Source organism: Cibotium barometz, chromosome 22 (genome assembly GCF_041138505.1).
Source record: "Cibotium barometz isolate CiBa-2024 chromosome 22, ASM4113850v1, whole genome shotgun sequence".
In the NCBI taxonomy this organism is placed as follows: domain Eukaryota; kingdom Viridiplantae; phylum Streptophyta; class Polypodiopsida; order Cyatheales; family Cibotiaceae; genus Cibotium; species Cibotium barometz.
Window position 1 is genome coordinate 45,225,715 of NC_141067.1, and position 20,696 is coordinate 45,246,410.

Genomic DNA, 20,696 nt, shown 5'->3' on the forward strand with positions numbered 1-20,696 from the left:
CCACCACTTGACTTGCTTTGGTAGTGTGTGAAATGGAATCAAAGGTGATTTGAATTACAAAGATCCACTATATATAGGTAGATAAAAATATACATGTGACTAAAACACACAAAATCATGCAACTTACTCCATTTATATCAATCAAGACACATCCAAACCAAATTACAAGTTTATGCAAACAAAACAATGATAAAATATTTAATATATATATCCTTTATTAAGCCTTTCCTGCAAGGCTCTCAATGTCCTTGCATAAGGTAAGATAAAGAAAAGGTTTAGAAAAAAAACATGACTTTTAATTCTATGAATATTAAAAAGTAACTATATTTTATCTTACTTTCTCTTTCATTCATCGCCACTTGATATGTGTGAACATGGAATCACCACAATAATCCATCACATCATATAGAGGTAGTTAATAAAGCTTTTGGAAGAGTAGCCACATCCTGGAATCACCACAATTATCCATCACATCAAATAGAGGTAGCTAATAAAGCTTTTAGAAGATTAGTCATATAACATAATAATATCCTTCAAGAAGAATATGCTAGTCCAACTCTACACATTTGGAGGATTGCTACAGATTGGATGGCATTGCATCTATGAGAATGATAACATGTAGTATTACTCCACATTGGACGGAAACAACTCCAACCTAGGACCATCACAATAATGGTGAGATGTTAGAAACATGTTCCATTAGCTTACTAGACTTGTGACCATGGAAATAATGGAGATGTTTAGAAACATGGTTCATTAGTGTATTAAACTTTGTAAATTGAAGGCTTCAAAATATAATTAGAAGTCATACGTACCCAAGATACAAATAAGCCACATTATCTTCTTAGGCTGATTTTGGAGATTCTTCGATTGATTTTTCAACTACTATTTCTGTAGACACTCTTGGATGGTATAAGTTGTTACTTAGGCACTCTTGGATGGGATAAGTGCTCAAACCCAATGAGGGAACATTGGCCCCTATAGCAATAGCCTTTGATAGCTACATATGTCCATGAAACCTTCATAAGCTCACCTATGTTTCTTTATCACATAACTTTGTCAAACAATGAACCATAACTTCTTACCTTGAGTTTGAGAAGATTGTTTTCTTCCTGAAGAAGAGCTTCCTGTAATAAGCAAAAAAATTTAAAAACAAAATGCAACACACCACACAAATTACTTTTAATATTTTCAACAAAATCCACATCTTTAATTAATTTCAATATTTTCAACAAATTTCACATGATGTTGATGCTCTCATAGTGGACCACATTGACTCACCCACTCATGTCACACTCAAGTCACACATTTAAGTCATGCTCATTATGGAGCATTCTTAGAATCCCATGCACTTTCCTAACATCTCATCCACTTAAGATCTCTTATGCATGCCTAGCTCATTATCATTGTTGCAGTTGTTGGGGACGTTCAAAGTATCACAACTACCATTTTTTGAGGTAGATAAGGAAAACTAGAAATAGAATATACTCACTTCTTTGATCTGACACCCAATGAGGGTATGGTGATTCCTACTCAAAAAATTATCGTGTATATAGAGTTTATGGGTATGTTATGTTAGGTAAGTCTTATAGTACCTCAACTCCTCATAAGGCAATACTTGGTTGTTTTCATGCTCTTAACTAGTTTGGTAAGGTAATGCCTTGGTGGGTAACAAAACCACTCTAACAATTGTGAGAGATAAGTAATGACAATTGTTTCTATGTTTATGTCTGTGGGTGGCATTCTAAGGCAATGTTAGTCCTTGTCATCTTAGAAAACAAGATAAAATACAAAAAGTTGTTTTCCAACACCAAAATATTACGGACTCTAAATGCTATAATCTAGAGTGAGTCATCCCCAAAAGTGTCATAATCAAATTAAGCCTAGAGTGAGTCATTCCCAAAAGTGTCGTAATCAAATTAATCCTAACAACTAGGAACCTTAGAGCATCTAGAAACTACATGCTAGCATAAATCATTCCTAAAACGAACATGATCAAAGGCCAAGGATGCCTTTTAGAACTATTAACCGCATACTGATTTTTTTTTACTAGCCTTAGGCCCAAGATCCTCTTGTAGTTACCATTTTTCACCACCCATAGTAGGCACTTTTTATCCGCTTGTAGGCTATGCCACAGAGGAAGCACCTTGTCAGGTTTTGAAATAAGGACCTCCTAGTCCTTATTTCAAAGGAAGCACTTTTTATCCGCTTGTAGGTTATGCCACAGAGGAAGCCCTTTTTATCCGCTTGTAGGTTATGCCACAGAGGAAGCACCTTGTCAGGTTTTGAAATAAGGACCTCCTAGTCCTCTTATGCCACAGAGGAAGCACCTTGTCAGGTTTTGAAATAAGGACCTCCTAGTCCTAGGCATACACCTTCACCATTTGGGCTATATCCTCTCATTGGCTACATATTGGTGTTTTAGAAAAAATATTTACTGGGATGATCCTTGATGAAAAATATAGCTTGGAAAATATGCTTATAAGAAAAGTCTATAAATGTGCATAAAATGGATCTTCTTAGAAATTCCTCCTAAGAGAAATGAAATGGATACAACTTAATATAAGTCTTTTATATTTTAGATTTCCAACACTCATGCCATATGAAGAAAGAATATGCAACACAATGAACCTATATGGCCATATGTACAAATAAGAAGTCTCTCACTAAAAAGAGACACCTTATGAAGATGTCTATTTCTGAGAATGTAACATAGTTGGACCTAAGGTTGTTTTGCACTCTTTTTCATATTATATTTTTTTAAATACTATTTATTTCATTGATGCTAAATTTATATTCTCTATCTTTTTACCCATGGCATATGTATGATATATGATGGTCAAGTGTTATTTACCATCCAATATACAAGTTAGAAGGATAGGAGCCTTAAAGTTTTAATTTTGTTGTGTTTTTTTTCACTCCTATTATGCCTATTATTTTGTTGTAAATATGTCGACTCTTATTATGCCTATTATTTTGCTATAAATATGTAAATTCTTATTATGTCTATTATTAGAGTACACAATTATTACTAACTTGTTTCTATTACAAAGCTATTCATTAAAATTCTCTTTGGTAAATTTATAACTCAAATAGAAAAACATGTTTAGATATTAAATCAACATATCAGAGACTAAAAATGATATTTGTCATCTTATTATTGTTTATAAATCTTACCCTTTCAAAAATTTCTTGAGCTTTTTCTTGTAATAGTTGCACCTGTTTCATTGAACATAGAAAAATAATAACATTAAGAAAATATGATATTTTTATCATTTTGAATAATATTTTCACATACCATCCAAAGAAAAAATTTGTAATAAAATGTAAACAACACTTACCATTCTTTCTCTTATCTTGTCAAGTGCAATATCAATTCTATTTTCAATATCTTCAATCTCACCAAGATTCAAGTGCATGAGATTCTCACCCAACATGTAGCTGTAAAAGAGTTAAGAATAAGTGTCACATGATTCTTAGAAAAATTGTCACATGCAGTATACCCAATGTATACTAGACGTTTTAGCATAGTTGAGTGAACTTTTAGATCTACAAAGTGTACCTTTGTAGATTCTTTAAGTAGTCTATTTTCTCCCTTGCTATAAGAGCTTCGCGCCTCCAATACTATTTGAACAACCATTACAAACAAATGAAGATTACAAAGTTATTTAAACAAGAAAGACGAAAAAGATATTGTGTGACTTTATATACGTAAACAGAGTTCTTAATGATCCACTACATGTTAAAAATAAGAGGGTTGCTTAATGGTGGAAAAATGGACTAAAAACTAAGCTTAAAATAACATTCACACATAGTTGTTTCTCATACCACGGTACGAATCTATTCATACAGTACAGTTCCATACGATATCGTACGCTCTCGTAATGTACGAACTAAACTTTGAAGCTCTAGCCCCCCCTCTCTCTCAACTATCAAGACTCTCTCTCATGCTCTCTCTCAACTCTCAATCCTCTCTCAAGCATCTCTCTCTCTCTCCCCTCCCTCTCTCTCCCTCAACTTCTCAATCCTCTCTCTCAACATCCAGTCAAGCCTCTCTCTCTCCCTCAACTTCTAAACCCGTCTCTCTCTCTCTCCACTTCCTCTCTCTCTCTCTCTCTCTCTCTCTCTCTCTCTCTCTCTCTCTCTCTCTCTCTCGTGTAAAAAAAAACTTTATTTTATCGTACAATATCCCAAAACTTCATATCGCACCAAAAATTCCTGTACGATACAATACCTTACATCGTATTTTCATACTGTAAAAACTATGAATTCACATAGAGTAACTCACACAAAGTGTTGATTAGTAATAATAATAATGAGATTAACCATAATGAATAAGACTAATCACTATGATTAACTCATAAAGACAAGAGAACAAGGGTAGAGCGCACAAGGGATGGTGAGGACAATACAGGAAAGCCCGCTCTTGAAGAAAGGATGTAGAAGTGCCAACTAGAGCCAATTATAGCCCAGAGCAATAGAAGCGTCTTGAGAAAAGAAATGGAAGGAATCCAGATAGGGAAACTGACAAGAAAAAGTGAGGAAAAGGAAAAGGAAGCAAAAGAGGAAGAAGAAAGAATGTACAGAGGTCAAGGCATGCCAACTGACAAGGAGAAAAGCAACAACTCCGTGAAGGATTATCTACCCTTAGCACACTTGAATGATTTCAAGGATAATATATACCCTTATAAAATCAATATGAGTACAAATATGATAAATGCAAGTCCAAGTTCTACTACCTATACAATAATCCCATTTAAAGCAAAAAATGTTATTAAAAAAAACATGTTTTAGATTAGTGATTTGAGCTCTCAAATGATGTTCATTGTAACAGGGGGATGTCGGGGCTTTTAATACTGCTATGGGTAGTGCTTTTTCACTGCTCAGTAGCACTTTAAAAACGTTGTTGAACAACGTTTTTTTTTTGCTGAGCAGCACTTTTTCATTTCTCAGTAACATTTTTAGTACAAAAAAACACTTACACTGTTAAAAAAATAAAATACTACTTAGCAGCATGACCTAGAAAAAATACTCTCGCTTTTTTACCTCTGCATCGATTTTATCATTTGAATATTCTAACCTTCATACCTTGGGTTTTCTTGTAGGTTTATGTCTAGTCTATCACTTCTACCTCTCCCACCCTATCCTCCTCAAGCTCAAGCAAGGTATCTCTTCTCTTTTCCTTCATCTTCTATACAAACAAGTTTTCCATGAAAGCTTTCTTGTAAGTGTTTTCCTTATCTTTCCTCTCTTTACCTTTATCTCCTATGCAAATAAGCTTTCCATGAAAGCTTTCTTTTGAGTATTTCCCTTCTTTTCCCTCTCTTTTAAGTTCTTCTTTTTTTCTTTTTTCCTCATTGAAGCTTAATCCTAACCCTAGCTTTTATATAAAAACCTTAACATGCTTTCATGGAGAACTCTACATCAAAGCTCTCTATTAGGGTTTGTATGTAGAAGCTAGGGTTAGGATTAAGCTTCAATGAGAAGGGAAAAAAAAGATTCAATAAGTTTTCTATGTGATGCAAAAAAAAATTCAATAAGTTTTCTATGTGATGCAAAAGCTTTCATTAAGATTTCTATTAAGATTAGGGTTTTGTATGTGATGCAAAAAAAATTCAATAAGTTTTCTATGTGATGCAAAAGCTTTCATTAAGATTTCTATTAAGATTAGGGTTTTGTATATGCTTTTTATTAAGATTAGGGTTTTGTATATACTTTCTATTAGGATTAAGATTAGGAATACTAATACTTTTTTTTCTTTATTTGGTTTGATTTTATAGGTTATCCACACATACAAGCCTCATAAAGTAAGAGATCTCTCTCTTTTATGTTTTCTCTCTTATGCTTTTACATGTTATTAGGTTTGTAAGTTTTAGGGTTAGGGTTTGTTATTTTCTCTTCCACCTATAGACATCCTTTTGAAATCTATGCTTCTCTCAAGAGGTGGCCATATGCCTTAACCTCATGCATGAGGCTATACATAAAACTTATGCATAAAGCTAGTGCATAAACCTCATGCATGAGACTTATGCATAAGCCTCATGCATGAGGCTTACATATAAGGTTTTTGCATGAGGCTTATGAATAAGTTACATACATGAGACCTATGTATGAGATTTATGCAGTAGCGATAAGCCTCTATGAATGCGTTTAGAGAGCTCTTCATCTCTTAAGAGGTGGCCATATGCTTCATGCGTTTACATTTACATGAGGCTAATGCCTAAAGCTTATGAATCCATAAAGCTTATGCATTAGCCATATTAAGCCTCATGCATGAGGCTAGTGCATAAGCCTCATCCATGAGGCCTATACATTAGTTGTATACATAAGCCTCATGTATGTGGCTTATGCATGAGGCTTATGCATAAAGATTATGCATGAGGCTTATGCATAAAGACTATGCATGAGTCTTATGCATTAGCCATATACATAAGCATCATGTATAAAGCCATATGCATAAGCCTCATGTATAAATCTTATATATGCATAAGCCTCATGCATAAGCCTCATCTATAAAGCTTATGCATATGGCTAATGCAAAAGCCTCATCTATAAAGCTTATGCATATGGCTAATGTATAAATCTTACATATGCATAAGCCTCATCTATAAAGCTTATGCTCATCTATAAAGCTTATGCATATGGCTAATGCATAAGCCGGATAAATAAGCTTTATGCATAAGGCTTTATACATAAGCCACAAACATGATACTTATATATAAGCTCATACATAAACCTTATGCATAAGCTGCAAACATGAGGCTTACGTATTAGTCTTATGCATATGGCTAATACATAAGCCTCATGTATGTGACGGCTTATGTATAATCTCATGCATAAACCTTATGCATAAGTTGCATACATGAGGCTTATGTATTAGTCTTATGCATATGGCTAATACATAAGCCTCATGCATGCGACGGCTTATGTATAAGGTTTATGCATGAGGCTTATGCATATTTTTATGTAGGCTAGGAATGCATAGCCACCTAGCCTCGTGTAGGCTATGAATGCTATGTATAAGCCTTATGCATAGTATGCATAAGGCCTATGCGTGCGTCTTATGCATTAGCTGAGTGCTACCTAGGCATGTCGGTAAAACTACCCGAATGCATGGATATCCCAATATGTGTCCGGTGCTACCTAAGCATGTCGATAGACTTACCCAGGTAGCTATCGACACAAAGTAGCAGCTCCCAATGCATGTCCGATGCTACTTAAGCATACTGATAGCTATCGGCATTGTACATGGCCCTCTAAAAGGTTCTGTACAAGGCATTAATAAATAATACATCACTCAACACCACTCAAAGCACATCAGAGCGCAGACTCTGATTCATCGTGACAACATAATGATTGCACAAACATCAAGAAAGACATGATAAACACTGAGCAAAGACATAGTAGAACTTCTCCTTCCTTCATTCATTAGTGATCAGAATCAACGTTCCATCCATCTAATCCCTAGATGCAACTGTGAGGGTAATAACTACTCGATTCAGATCCCAAAGGGTACATCCACACGTAACTAACCCCCCAAGCCCTTTGACTAAGGTCTAAGAATTACATAAGAAAGCCCTAACACTTGGCACAGCCTGGTGGCTAAATTTTTCCCAAAAATTTGACCTGAACCCATCAATCCCTGATCAGCAAAATCTGATTTCTGCAGTAGACCTCTGATCATATAAAGAGTGTCTAGAACAAAATAAAATTTTCCTAAAAAGAAAATGCCTAGTGTTTGTTTGTTTATTTTATTTTATTTTTAAACTAGTGTTGAAAAACACTGTGGTAAACATTCCGAGCATCACTATGTCTGACCCAGTTGGTCAGTCTGAATCTCTAAGACCTACTCTCTGCTGTGCTTCCACGTCCATTTGAACCTCCTTTGCAATGTGGATCACCGTCTTAGGGTCTTCATCATCTAATAAAGCTTTATCCATACCCATCAGCAAGCTCACCTGCTCATCAGAGCTCTTTGTCTGAACAGCTCCAGATGTTTGTCCTTCAGCAGCACCTGCTCCTTCTTCCTGTGTTTGAAAAAGGGCTCTAATCTTCTTCAGCTTCCCTGCAGACGATTTCAACTTAACAAGCTTAAAAGGATTAGAACTTGGACTTTCCATCCCCATCATATGAGACTCCTCTGGTCTGATTGTGCTTTTCAGAGCAAAACCACTCGGCGTCTTATATTCCAGCATATCCTCTGTTTCATCCACCTTGCCCTGAAATTTGGACTTTTCAGCTACAAGCTGTACCACCTCAGCTTCCAATTGAGCAATGCGCTTCAAATTCACCTCTTGCTCCATTGTGTTCACAACGCCTTTGAGGTTCGGATATGGCTTGAAAACAAACTGCCCAATTCTTTCTCTGGTCTCTTTCCATATCACTGATCCCTGTTGGATCATTTCTGATTTGATTCTCCCCAGATCTGCTTCAGAGACCAGAACACCTCCTATAGAGAGTTCTTCATGCTCACTTTATATTTGCTCCTTCATCTGTTCTAAGGGTTCCAATCTATTTAGAAGCATCTTATTCTCTATTTCAAGCTCCACCTGTCTTTCAAGAAATCTTTGCATCTCTGACTCTACACTATCCTTCAAAGATGCTGTTCATTCTTCAAACAACTTCAGAGACAATATATTCTTAACCAAGTGACTAGTCTGTTCAGAGATCTCCTTAGCTGAAGAGACTTTCAACTCAGCCATGTCAGCATTTAGAGCTTTCAATTTCTTGAGCTTTTTCTACAAGCATTTGTCTAAATTGATCATTAGCCTTCTGCAACTGCTCTTCTACATAAGCTCGATTTTGATATTCCCTAATCTTTTCAACTTGCTGCAGACAGAACTGCCTTTAACTGCCGGACGGAGTCGCCTTCAAAGGCATCCCTTGCATCTTCAATAGATCATATCTTTTGCTGCCTCCTGCCACATGTTCCTTTTCACTCAACTGCATCTTCTTTGCCAACTTGGTTTGAGAAAGAGTCAGAGATTGCCCTATTCTAGAGACTTTTGTCCCTAAAAATGGTTCATCATCATCATCTATTCCAGACTGCAACATAGAAGTTGTAGCCTCTTCCAAACTATATCCTGCCTCCAAGAGACACCCTACTGTTTTCTGCTCCTCCTCTGTCAAACTATCTATCCCTAAGTTTCCTCTTCAGAGTCAGAGCCACTGTATGTGAAGAAAGTCTAGGGTCCACAGGCTTTGCAGGTATAACTATTTGAAAAGAGTCATAATCAAATAAGGCCTTAAGGAAAGGGCCTAGCCTTCTCTTACTAACTGCTCTCCTTTTATCCTTCTCTCCCACTTCAATCATAATCCTTTGATGTACCACAGTGGCCCAATCCACATCCACTCCTGCCTCTGCTGTAGCTAAAGGGGTATAAGATTCCTTTGACATATAATCTCAACCTTCTGGAGTAAAAGAACACGCTCCATAAACCATCGCAATTGCTGCTTCCTGGTGGCTTCTACTATCTTCAAATGATAATAATGTCTGGAGCCCACAGGATTCCCAAATTCTTTCTCCATATCCTCAGTAGAAACTAAATTCAAAGCTTCCAAACCTGGGTTAAAAGGTAATTCAAATACCTGAGAAATCAGAGGTGGAGTTACCCTTGTACCTCCTTTGAGTACTCCCTCTGTCTTTCTCAGCAGAGCTAGCTGTGTGGGAGCATATATATTGTCTTGCCACTCAGCCCAGGCTAACGTTGCATACCCGATCAACCCAATTGAAGTAAGCATATATATTGTCTTGCCACTCAGCCCAGGCTAACTTTGCATACCCGATCAACCCAATTGAAGTAAGCCACTGAACATTTACGTTATTCTCCAAATCCATGCTGTACTTGAAAGGTGCAAAATTTTCCATTAGGCTACCCACAGCAGTAGAAATATCCTTCATAGAAGTCTCCTCTTGTTGCTCCATCTCTTTAGAATCCGAGGTAAAACACTGCTCCACTTCTTTGCTTGGCGCTGAATGCTCTCGCAGGGACCGTCGAATTGATGTGGTCTCTGCCTTAGGTCGCCCTTGCTGCATAGCCTGCTTACCCTTCACCATGGCTAACCTCTGCCTAACAGTATTCAGAGCAAGAAGGTCCGGCCTAGTGGTAGAACTACGGGGCATGTGAGCAGGGAAATAAGGAGAACAAAGAGAAGAAGAATGAGGCACACAGTACATAGCACAATGAGGCTCGATGCCTCTGAAACGCAGATGTCACCTCTCGCAATCTCCCCTTCCATACACTGCTAGAATGGGCTAGATGAATTGGTGCATGCCGTCCTTTATAGGGATTCTCATGCATCACGTCGACCATTACCGCAAATAATGTCAGACAAAAAGTTAAATCAAGCCAATTGACAGTCGACTCGTACGAAATGTATTCCCCACCGTTCAAATTTAAAAATCCAAGCGGACTCTGATCCACACACAAGCTCTGAATTTCCTCTGTTCTCTGATCTTTTACTCTGCCCTGATCTGAACATGTACTCTGAACTACAGGGGGAGTGCCCACAAATGGCTTAAGTCTAAACCCATTCACCCCCTTTGGTACCAATGTTCCAAAGGCATCTGAAAGCATAAAGGTTCCTTGCCCCAAGTCTTTTTCAATTCTGTAGGGTCCAATGTACCTGCGCCTCAACTTCCCTGGGTGTGGCTAACCTCTGCCTAACAGTATTCAGAGCAAGAAGGTCCGGCCTAGTGGTAGAACTACGGGGCATGTGAGCAGGGAAATAAGGAGAACAAAGAGAAGAAGAATGAGGCACACAGTACATAGCACAATGAGGCTCGATGCCTCTGAAACGCAGATGTCACCTCTCGCAATCTCCCCTTCCATACACTGCTAGAATGGGCTAGATGAATTGGTGCATGCCGTCCTTTATAGGGATTCTCATGCATCACGTCGACCATTACCGCAAATAATGTCAGACAAAAAGTTAAATCAAGCCAATTGACAGTCGACTCGTACGAAATGTATTCCCCACCATTCAAATTTAAAAATCCAAGCGGACTCTGATCCACACACAAGCTCTGAATTTCCTCTGTTCTCTGATCTTTTACTCTGCCCTGATCTGAACATGTACTTTGAACTACAGGGGGAGTGCCCACAAATGGCTTAAGTCTAAACCCATTCACCCCCTTTGGTACCAATGTTCCAAAGGCATCTGAAAGCATAAAGGTTCCTTGCCCCAAGTCTTTTTCAATTCTGTAGGGTCCAATGTACCTGAGCCTCAACTTCCTGGCCCTAACTTGGAATTGTAAAGCATGACCCAATCTCCCACTTTGAAGACTTTGAACTTGACATTCCTATTCACCCAAGCTTGTCTCCTTTCTTGAATAATCTCTAAAACATAAGCACTCATTGCTCTGTCTTTCTCCAACTGATTCAGATTGTGCTGTCTATAGATCAGAGATTCTCTGAGTGGGAGTCTGCTTTCTGCAGCAACTCTCAAGCTAGGCACCACAAACTCCATGGGTACTACTGCTTCTAACCCATAAACAAGCCTAAAAAGGGTCATTCCAGTGGTTACTTTAAAAGCTGTTTGAAATGACCATAAAGCTGAGTCCAATTTCATATCCCAATCAGACTTGTTGTCTTGAACAATCTTCTTGATGATTTTAAGCAGGATTTTGTTTGAACTCTCAGCTTGTCCATTTGCCTGGGGATGATAGGGAGTGGAATTCTTATGCAAAATCATATGGGTTTGAGTCAGCTCTCTGATAACATCATTCAGGAAGTGTGTTCCCTGATCACTGATAAGCTCAATGGGACATCCAAACCTTGTCATGATGTTACTATACAAGAATTTGGCCACACTAGCTGCTTTATTGTCTCTGAGAGCCATTGCTTCCACCCATTTAGTACAGTAATCTGTAGCCACCAGAACATAACTCTTACCTGTCTTGCTCTTTGGCTTAATAGGACCCACAAAATCTAATCCCCATTTTTGAAATGGATCTAAAGGTAGCACAGGGTGGTCTGACATCCTACCTTTAGAATTGGGTTGGCCCACTTGCTAACAAACCAAACATTCCTTGGCATATGTGTGAGCATCCTTCAAAACTGTTGGCCACCATAGACCTGATTGTAAAATCTTCTTTCCTGTTATTTCCCCTGAGAAATGACCTCCAGACAACCCTGCATGTGCCTCTTGTACCACTACTGCTTGTTCAAAATCAGGAACAAATCTTCTTATTATCTGATCTATCCCCTTTCTATATAATGCTCCAACAATGACTAAAAATGGCTTGCTTTTCAGCACAAACTTCCTTTTCTGATCCACACTCATCTCTTATGGTAACATTCCATCAGTGGAGAAACAGCAACATTTGATCATAAAAGGAGTCAGAGCTCCAGCTCTGAACAACAAACAGATCAGAGTTAGGGAAATAATCATTAACTCCTACAGCATCTTCTTTACTTTCAAGTCTGCTTAAATAATCTGCCACAGCATGCTGATTCCCTGGAGTATGTAATATCACAAAGTCAAATTCTTGCAACAACAACATCCATCTTGCTAACCTTCCTGTCAACTGTGGTTTCTTCACAAGAAATAACAGAGCTTGATGGTCAACATGGAAGAAGACTTTGTTAGCCAAGAGATAATGTCGAAATTTCTGTAAAGAGAACACCATGCCCAAAGCTTCTCTCTCTATAACTGAGTAATTTCTCTCAGCTGAAGTTAGCATTCTACTTACATAGTAGACAGGTCTGAACCAATTCTTGATTTTTGCCTACATAAGAGCAGCTCCTACTGCAATGTCTGAAGCATCAACAAATACATGGAATGGTAAAGACCAATCAAGAGGCTGCAAAATTGGAGCTACCACCATCATCTTCTTTAAAGTCTGAAATGCCTTTTCCTGGGCCTCTGACCACCTGAATTCTACTCCTTTCTTGGTTAAATGTGACAAGGGTGCACATACATCTGACAAATATCTTAAATGTCGACTGTGCCACTTGATCTGACCCACAAACCTAGATGTTTCCTTCAGATTCACTGGGCTCTTGGACTTTATGATGCTCTGAATTTTTCTTGGATCCACCTGTATACCTTCCTCTAAAATTACGTGGCCCAACAAAACTCCTCTCTTAATTGCAATTGCACATTTGTATGGATTCAATGACATACCATACTTCCTGCATCTCTCAAAACCTTTCCTCAAGTGCTCCAAATGCATCTCTTTGGATCCAAACACAAAGAAATCATCCATAAATACCCTCATAAAAGGAGACAAATAGGGCTCAAACACTCTACTTGCCACCTATGAGAAAGCTGGTGGTCCATTTTTTAATCCAAAGCTCGTCATTGCGAGCACAAATGCTCCCCACTCTATAATGAAGGCTATTTTGTGTTCATCATCAGGGTGCATCCTGATTTGATTATATCCTGAGAACCCATCCAGAAAACTATACATTTGATGCCCTGCAAAACTGAATCTAGCAGAGTATCTGCAAAAGGTAATGGAAAAGGATCTGTGATGGTAGCTGCATTGAGCTTTCTATAATCCACACAAACTCTAATTCTTCCATTTTTCTTAGGGACTACTACAATTGGAGATAGCCATATTGCTTCATGTACCGGCTTAATGAATCCCACCTTGAGCAGCTTGTCAATTTCATCTTTAACCTGGATTCATTCTGTACCTCTGTTGGATAACAGGCTTAGCATCTTGCTTCAAATTAATCCTATTGGAATAAAATGCAGGATCAATCCCCTTCATATCTGAATATTCCCATGCAAAAATATCCTTGTATTCCATTAATAATTTCAAAAGATTGTCTTTGAATTCTCCTTCCACATGAACACTGACTTTGACAACTTTAGGGTCATTCTCTGTTCCTAAATTCCATTCATTCAGATTATCCTCCATAACTCTAGCTGATTTCTTCATACTGTTTTCATATCTTTGCTCTGCTATTGCAATAGCCTGATCAGTTGATAAATCATTCTGCATCTCCTCTAAATGTGATAGCTCTGATTCCTGTAGAACTCTGAACTGTTCCTTAGTCATCTCAGTCCCTATTTGAATATCCTATAATTGCTGATCTCTCTCCTCTTCTGCAGCTACAGCAAAACAATCCTCATAATCTCCCAAAATAGTCATCACATTTATATCAAACAGGGGGACAACTGCTGGATTGGCCTTCAAATATTCCTCTTCTTCATCATCTTCTACTTCATCTGCCAGGTGTATGCCTTGTGGCCACAAAGCTCTTTGCTCCTTTGGCATAAATATAGTAGATGTCATGGGTAAAGTCTGTTTCTGGTTTCCCTGTTTCAAGATCACCATATTAGCTCCCCAATCTTGCTGTAACTTAGCCTGCCTGAACCAGGGTCTTCCAAGGAGCATTGGGTAGGCCAAGTTCCCTGATTGCATCCTGAGTACTACAAAGTTGACCATAAACTTCAATCCTGCAATGAAGATCTCCTGGTTTTTTAGCAAACCTAAAGGTTTAAATCTCCTGTGATCAGCCATTTTAACCTGTAAAGGTGTTGGATGCAACTTTTGGCTCCCAAATTGAATATAAACTGACTCAGGAAGTATATTAACTCTTGATCCACCATCCAAAAGAACTCCATGTATGGGCTGGCCCTGATATTTGACTGATATGGCAGGAACTTTGAAATTTACATCTTCCACCTGAACAATATTACTCATTGAAAAAGTACTTTGAGGTGAATCAATACCTTTTCTTTGAAGAATTCTTTGAAACAGCAAATCTCTGAACCCTGGTACTAATGTCAGCAATTGGTCAAGAGAAATCTGAATTTTTGAATGCAACAGAGCTTCATAGAGTGAGTCAACAATAGAAATTTCCTCTTCTCCTTTGTCCTATCCTTGTTCTTTACAAACCCCTTCTATTTGTTCTAACAATAGTTCTTCCAAAGCTGGCTTCTTCTTGTCCAACTTCCTCTGAACCTTGCTTCTAACTTTCTCCTGATCCACCCATTGAATTGGACCTTTATTCAACTTTGTAGCTCGTCACTGCCAAGGCAGGAATCTGTTGTTTCCCATCCTTATCATTTGCATGGACTACACATCCAGAACAATCACAAGCAACATTCTCAACCATATCAGAGTTACTCTGAAACTGGTCCTCTATCACTATCACTGCATTTAACTGTGTTATTTGTTGGTTTTGCTGCATCTTTCCTCTCTGATTTTGATCTACTATAGGGTACCTTACAATTGGGATACCCCTCTCTCTACTATGCTTGCACCATAACTCACAAGCTGGACCCTATCTATGACCCTCTTTGTCACAATAAGTGCACTTCAATTCTCCTCTAAAATCAGATTGCCATGTTTGTCTAGGCTGTGATCTGAACTGTCTATTTGGTCCTCTAGCTTGAGTAGGAAAGACTTGATTAGATGAAGTTTCGTTCTGCTGCTGCTTTGACCTTTGTACATCGAGGGGAACTCTTCCTCTGAAATTTGGGTTATACCAGCAATTGGTTGCTAAATGTCCTTCCTTTGAGCATATCTGACACACTGGTTTATCATTTGTTAATATTGAGGCATACTTCAATGCTTTAAGCTTCTTTAACAGTTGTTCATCATCTAATCCTTTCTTCTTCTTTTTGCCCTTATCTTTGGACTTAGAAGATTTCTTCTTCTTTTTCCTTTTCAGGCTAGTTGATTCATCATCTGAATCTGAGTCACTATTATATTCTGAATTATCATCAGAGCTCTCTGAGTCTGTGTCTCCATCAGAGTCAGATTCCAAGTCTTTATCAGACCTCTTTTTCTTTTGCTTCTTCTTGGTAACACCCAACCTCTTTTCTACTCTTACTGCTGCTTGCACCAAAGCATCAAAACCTGCAACAATGTCTACATTAGCCACTGTTGTTGCTGATCTGATTTTCTTCCTTAATCCATTCAGGAAGCTAACATTTCATTGGAAAGCCTATCTACTCCTTCCAATCTTCGAGAGAGAACCCTGAACTTCTGAGCATAGTCCTCTACTAGCATTTCTTTTTGTTGAAGATCTTTAATTTTATTTATGATGTCATTGGCTATTTTCTCCCTTCTAAACCTAGCCAGAAAACTATCTCTCAAAGCATCAAAGTTTCCAAAATGTCCCAAACCATACTGGCTAAACCAATCCATTGTTGAGCCTTCTAAGGTAGCAGCAAACTGCATCTTCTTCACCTTTCCCCCATAAAGTGTGTCATAGCCACTAGCCTCCCACCTTGTTTGGAATTGGGCTACATGGCAGTCAGGGTCCTCCTTGGGTTTTCCCCTGAACTTTGCTGATCTCACCTTTGGGTTCTGTGCTGGTGGATTTTGAGGATTCATTGCTACCCCTCTAACCAGCCTCCTTGCTAAGACTGGTAATGGTTGAAACTGCAACCTTCTCCTACTACTTCCCCTAATAACTCTATTCAACAAGGTTCCCCCAAGAAATGTCCTGAAAGTGCTTGAGAATACTGGTGGATTTTGAGCATCCCAACATTCCCTACTTTTGCATTAACATTTGAATCACTATTTAAAATTGGAATGCCCAAATCCGATTCAGATTGTACCAAACCTGTCGAAATCCCTTCTCCTTGAACAGCATCCACAAACTGATCATGTACTTCTTCCTCATCATCAATATCCTCTACTTCTTGATCCAATGTTTCCTCCTCTACATCTTCTTCCAAAACAGTTTCCAATGCTCCACTTGTTCTCGGAGGAACTTCATAATCTGAATCATAATCATCACCTTCTTCATCATCATTTCTACCTGTTAAAGTAGCATCACCATCTTTGGCCCTTAACCTTGTATAATATCATCTTGAATTCCCCGAATTATCTTCAGACATCCGAGGCTAGCGGTCCTCTGAATATGTCATATCCTCCCAGAACTCAGGGCATTCGAACCCGCAGGATCGCCAATGTGTACATAGCCCTCTAAAAGGTTTTGTACAAGGCATTAATAAATAATACATCACTCAACACCACGCAGAGCACATCAGAGCACAGACTCTGATTCATTGTGACAGCATAATGATTGCACCAAGAAAGACATGATAAACACTGAGCAAAGACATAGCAGAACTTCTCCTTCATTCATTAGCGATCAGAATCAACGTTCCATCCATCTAATCCCTAGATGCAACTGTCAGGGTAATAACTACTCGGTTCAGATCCCAAAGGGTACATCCACACGTAACTAACCCCCCAAGCCCTTTGACTAAGGTCTAAGAATTACATAAGAAAGCCCTAACATGCATGCATCAGAAGAACCCAATGCATGCCAGTAGCTACCGGCATCCATCGAGAGTTCCCATTATGTGTCAGGTGCTACCTAAGCATGTCGGTAGCTACCTGCATGCCTAGGTACCTACCTGCATGCACTAGGAGATATGTATGTTGGGTATTACCTATGCATTCCTGTAGCTCTGGGGATACACTAAGAGCTTTCAATGCATGGCAATATCTACCGGCATGTCGGTAGCTTCCAATCTATGGTGGGTGCTACCTAACCATGTCGGTAGCTTCCAATGTATGCCAGTAAACTATCGACATGCATCAATAGCTCTCAATGCATGCCAATAACTATCGACATGTAGCAAGAGCTCCCAATACATGCTAGGTGCTACCTAAGTATGCCACAGTAGCTTCCAATGCGTTTTAGGTGCTACCTAGGCATACTGGTACATACTGACATGCACCAAAAGCTCTTGGAATGCATGTCGGGTGCTACCTGAGTATGCCGATAGCTACGAGCATGCACGAAGAGCTCCCAATTCGTGTCGGGTGCTACCTGAGTATGTTGATAGCTATGGGTATGTATCGGTAGCACCTAATGCATTGCAGGTGCTATCTAGGCATGCGAGTAGCTTCCAATGCATGCCAATAGCTACCGACATGCATCGGGATCTCCCAATGCATGCCAAGTGCTACCTAAGTATGTTGGTCACTATCGTTATACACTACGAGCACCCAGGCATGCTGATAGCTTCCAATACATGCCAAGTGCAACCTAGGAATGCCGATCGCTATCGACATGCACTGAGAGCTCCTAATGCATGTGCTAAGTGCTACCTAAGTCATCATGCTATATCTCATTGGAAAGATCTTAAAGACTAGATTCGTATTTTACAATCTTTGAAAAAAGTTGATTTGATTTGAAAAAAAAAAAAAGACATCAATCCATTTTTCTAAAAAAAGTTGACATGGCATTTCTTAGAGGAACCTTTTTTTGAGTCCAAATTTTGACTAATTTCTTCTCGTCTTTATTTCTCATATAATAAAACGTAGTTTACTTTTAAATTTATTTATGTGGAGCACTAATAAAGTGTTGATCACTAATTGATTTATTTTCATTTCATTTTGTAGGCTCGTCTTTTACATCTTCAAGTCAACACAAACGAGCCTCTTGAAGTAAGAGCTCAATATGTACACCTCTCTTGATGTTTTTCATTCTTATGATACACCCCCGAGTGCTTGGGAGTTTTTTTTTTAATTACTTATTTTGTAGCTTTATGCATAGAGCTTCATGAAGCTCTATGCATGAAGCTGGGATAGATATCTTTTTCTTAAAGTTGGGACAAATTGGGGAGTTCTATGAGAACTTTCCAGTATACCCTAGGTTTTTTTTTACAAGTTTATTGCTGTTGAGCCACGTTATTTCACTACTCAGTAGTGCTCCCAGTGCATCGAATATAGTACTGTATGTAGTAGTTCAATGACCCCAACATTTCACAAGGTTTGTAGTTATAATAACACTGCTAAAAATGTTCCTATATTGTCATTCTGTTATAGTGGTTGAATTGTTAATAGGATGCAAAACACATAAACATCAACACCCTATTTATAGGTTTGAACCCTCAAGTGTTGACATTAACACTTTACTTAAGCATTAATAACTCTATTTGTAGGGATTTTATACTATGCAAACTAAGAGAAGATTGAAGATTTGAGTGGAATAGAGAGTAAATGAAGCTATAAGACTTGTTGTTGTGAGCATGGAGAAATGATAGCTAAAGATTCTTTTAGATTTAATTAACATGATTTATACTACTTCTTGTGTTTAACATAAAGATTAAGAAATGCCTCCCAGTTTGAACCGCTTCAGATACTTGACGTAAGGTGATGTTCGTGATATCCTTGATCTTGTGGGGACTTATATGGGGTTTAAATTTTTAGTAGACTCCCTCCAATCAATTGATTTGAAATGATTTAAGTGAATGGGTGAAATAAAAAATTAGATTAGCAAATTAATTAAAGCTTGATAGTATTTATTAGTTAGACATCTTAGAATGCATACATGGTTAAGAGATGGTGGTAGGCTATGACAACAACTTAAAATTAGCAATTTAGGAGTGATTAGGTATAGATAGTAATGGAGTAGACTTTACCAGTTTGTATAATCCAAGTATAAGAAACATAATAAATACTATATTGACAAGATAATGATAATGCTAGAGAGTTGATCCAATACACACAAATTAGATGGGGGGCTTTAAATAGGTTGAGTATGGATTACCTTAATTGAGTATGGATTACCTTAATCCTCACCTACACATATGGCAATCATCTCCTTTGATTTTAGGTTCACCTCCCTTAAATTTGAGGCTCACTCAATGCTTATCGAAGACTTTTGTGCACAACAACACATGCCCACTTGAAGTAGATGCATTCTGGTGGTAGCACTTTTTTAGGTTTACAATTTACCAATGCATTTTCTCATAACCTTAGCAACACTTCTATATCTAAGGTGCATACACCCCCTCATTTTCTCATAACCTTTGCAACAATTCTATCTCTAAGGTGCATACACCCCCTCATTTCTAATTACTCTTGATCACTTACTTTCTAACAAAATAGTCATCTCTCCGCTCTAGGAATCTTAAAGAAAACAAAAACATGTGTGATGACTTCTAGCTCTAGGGTTTTTATCTTTAATATACACACATTAGTCAAGAACTTCTCACAAATTATTGGTTAAAAATGTTATATAACATTTTGTACATAATATTAAACTCATTGTAGAGTAGCTAGTACTTTTCTAACCATTTTCACTAGAAAATATTAAAGGTTTACGTTCCATTTCAAAGTTGGTGAAATTTTGTGAAATGTATATGGCCATTTTCACCAAAACCATAAGGCATAATAACATACTTGAAAATTAAACCTAAATTATTGAGTTCAAAGAAAAGAGCTAATGTCATTCATGTAAGATGTTTCTAGTATTCAAACATGGAGATATTACATAATGTGATAACTAAAATCCATATAGCAACATGATCTTTAAATTGTTCACAATTTTAGAATCATTTCAGATAGAATATGCACAAAAAATACTCCTTAAATATATAATCCTTGAATATCCGAATGAGAATGCATGCACTCACATAAATAAATTTAAGCATCAATGACTTAAGTTTATATAGATACAAAGATAGAGAGACAAACTTAAAATTCTACAAAACTAATACATAGTTTATTTCTATTTGGATGAATACCAATTTAGAGATATAGAGGAAAAATAAGAAAAGAAAAGAAATAAATATATACTATGTATTTTTATTAGATGAAAAATAAGTGTTATCGCCTTAATTTTACCTACCTCAACATCGTGAAGAAGACATTGTTTGGAGTCTTTTTTGTCTGCATACTCTTGATATCTATCCACACCATTCGACATGCTAGAGACATTAAAAATAAATAAGACATGTTATTTTATGATCTAGTCGTGATTAAA

General features: G+C 37.8%; 1 protein-coding gene across 2 annotated transcripts in view; it reads right to left on the reverse strand.

Annotated features, from left to right (window-relative positions):
* Window positions 1-342: 342 nt before the first annotated feature.
* Window positions 343-20,696, reverse strand: part of LOC147626660 (MADS-box transcription factor 23-like) — an 84,207-nt gene continuing 63,853 nt past the window's right edge. The window contains exons 2-8 of one of the 2 annotated variants that reach the window (XM_086816969.1): window positions 20,562-20,640; window positions 3,563-3,624; window positions 3,342-3,441; window positions 3,178-3,219; window positions 1,086-1,127; window positions 816-1,000; window positions 343-655 (exon numbers count right to left, since the gene is read on the reverse strand). In XM_086816969.1, the coding sequence (XP_086673095.1) occupies window positions 845-1,000; window positions 1,086-1,127; window positions 3,178-3,219; window positions 3,342-3,441; window positions 3,563-3,624; window positions 20,562-20,640 (481 nt within the window). In that variant the 3' untranslated portion in view covers window positions 343-655; window positions 816-844. The remainder of the gene's footprint in view (window positions 656-815; window positions 1,001-1,085; window positions 1,128-3,177; window positions 3,220-3,341; window positions 3,442-3,562; window positions 3,625-20,561; window positions 20,641-20,696) is intronic. The other variant, XM_086816970.1, reaches the window with a different exon arrangement.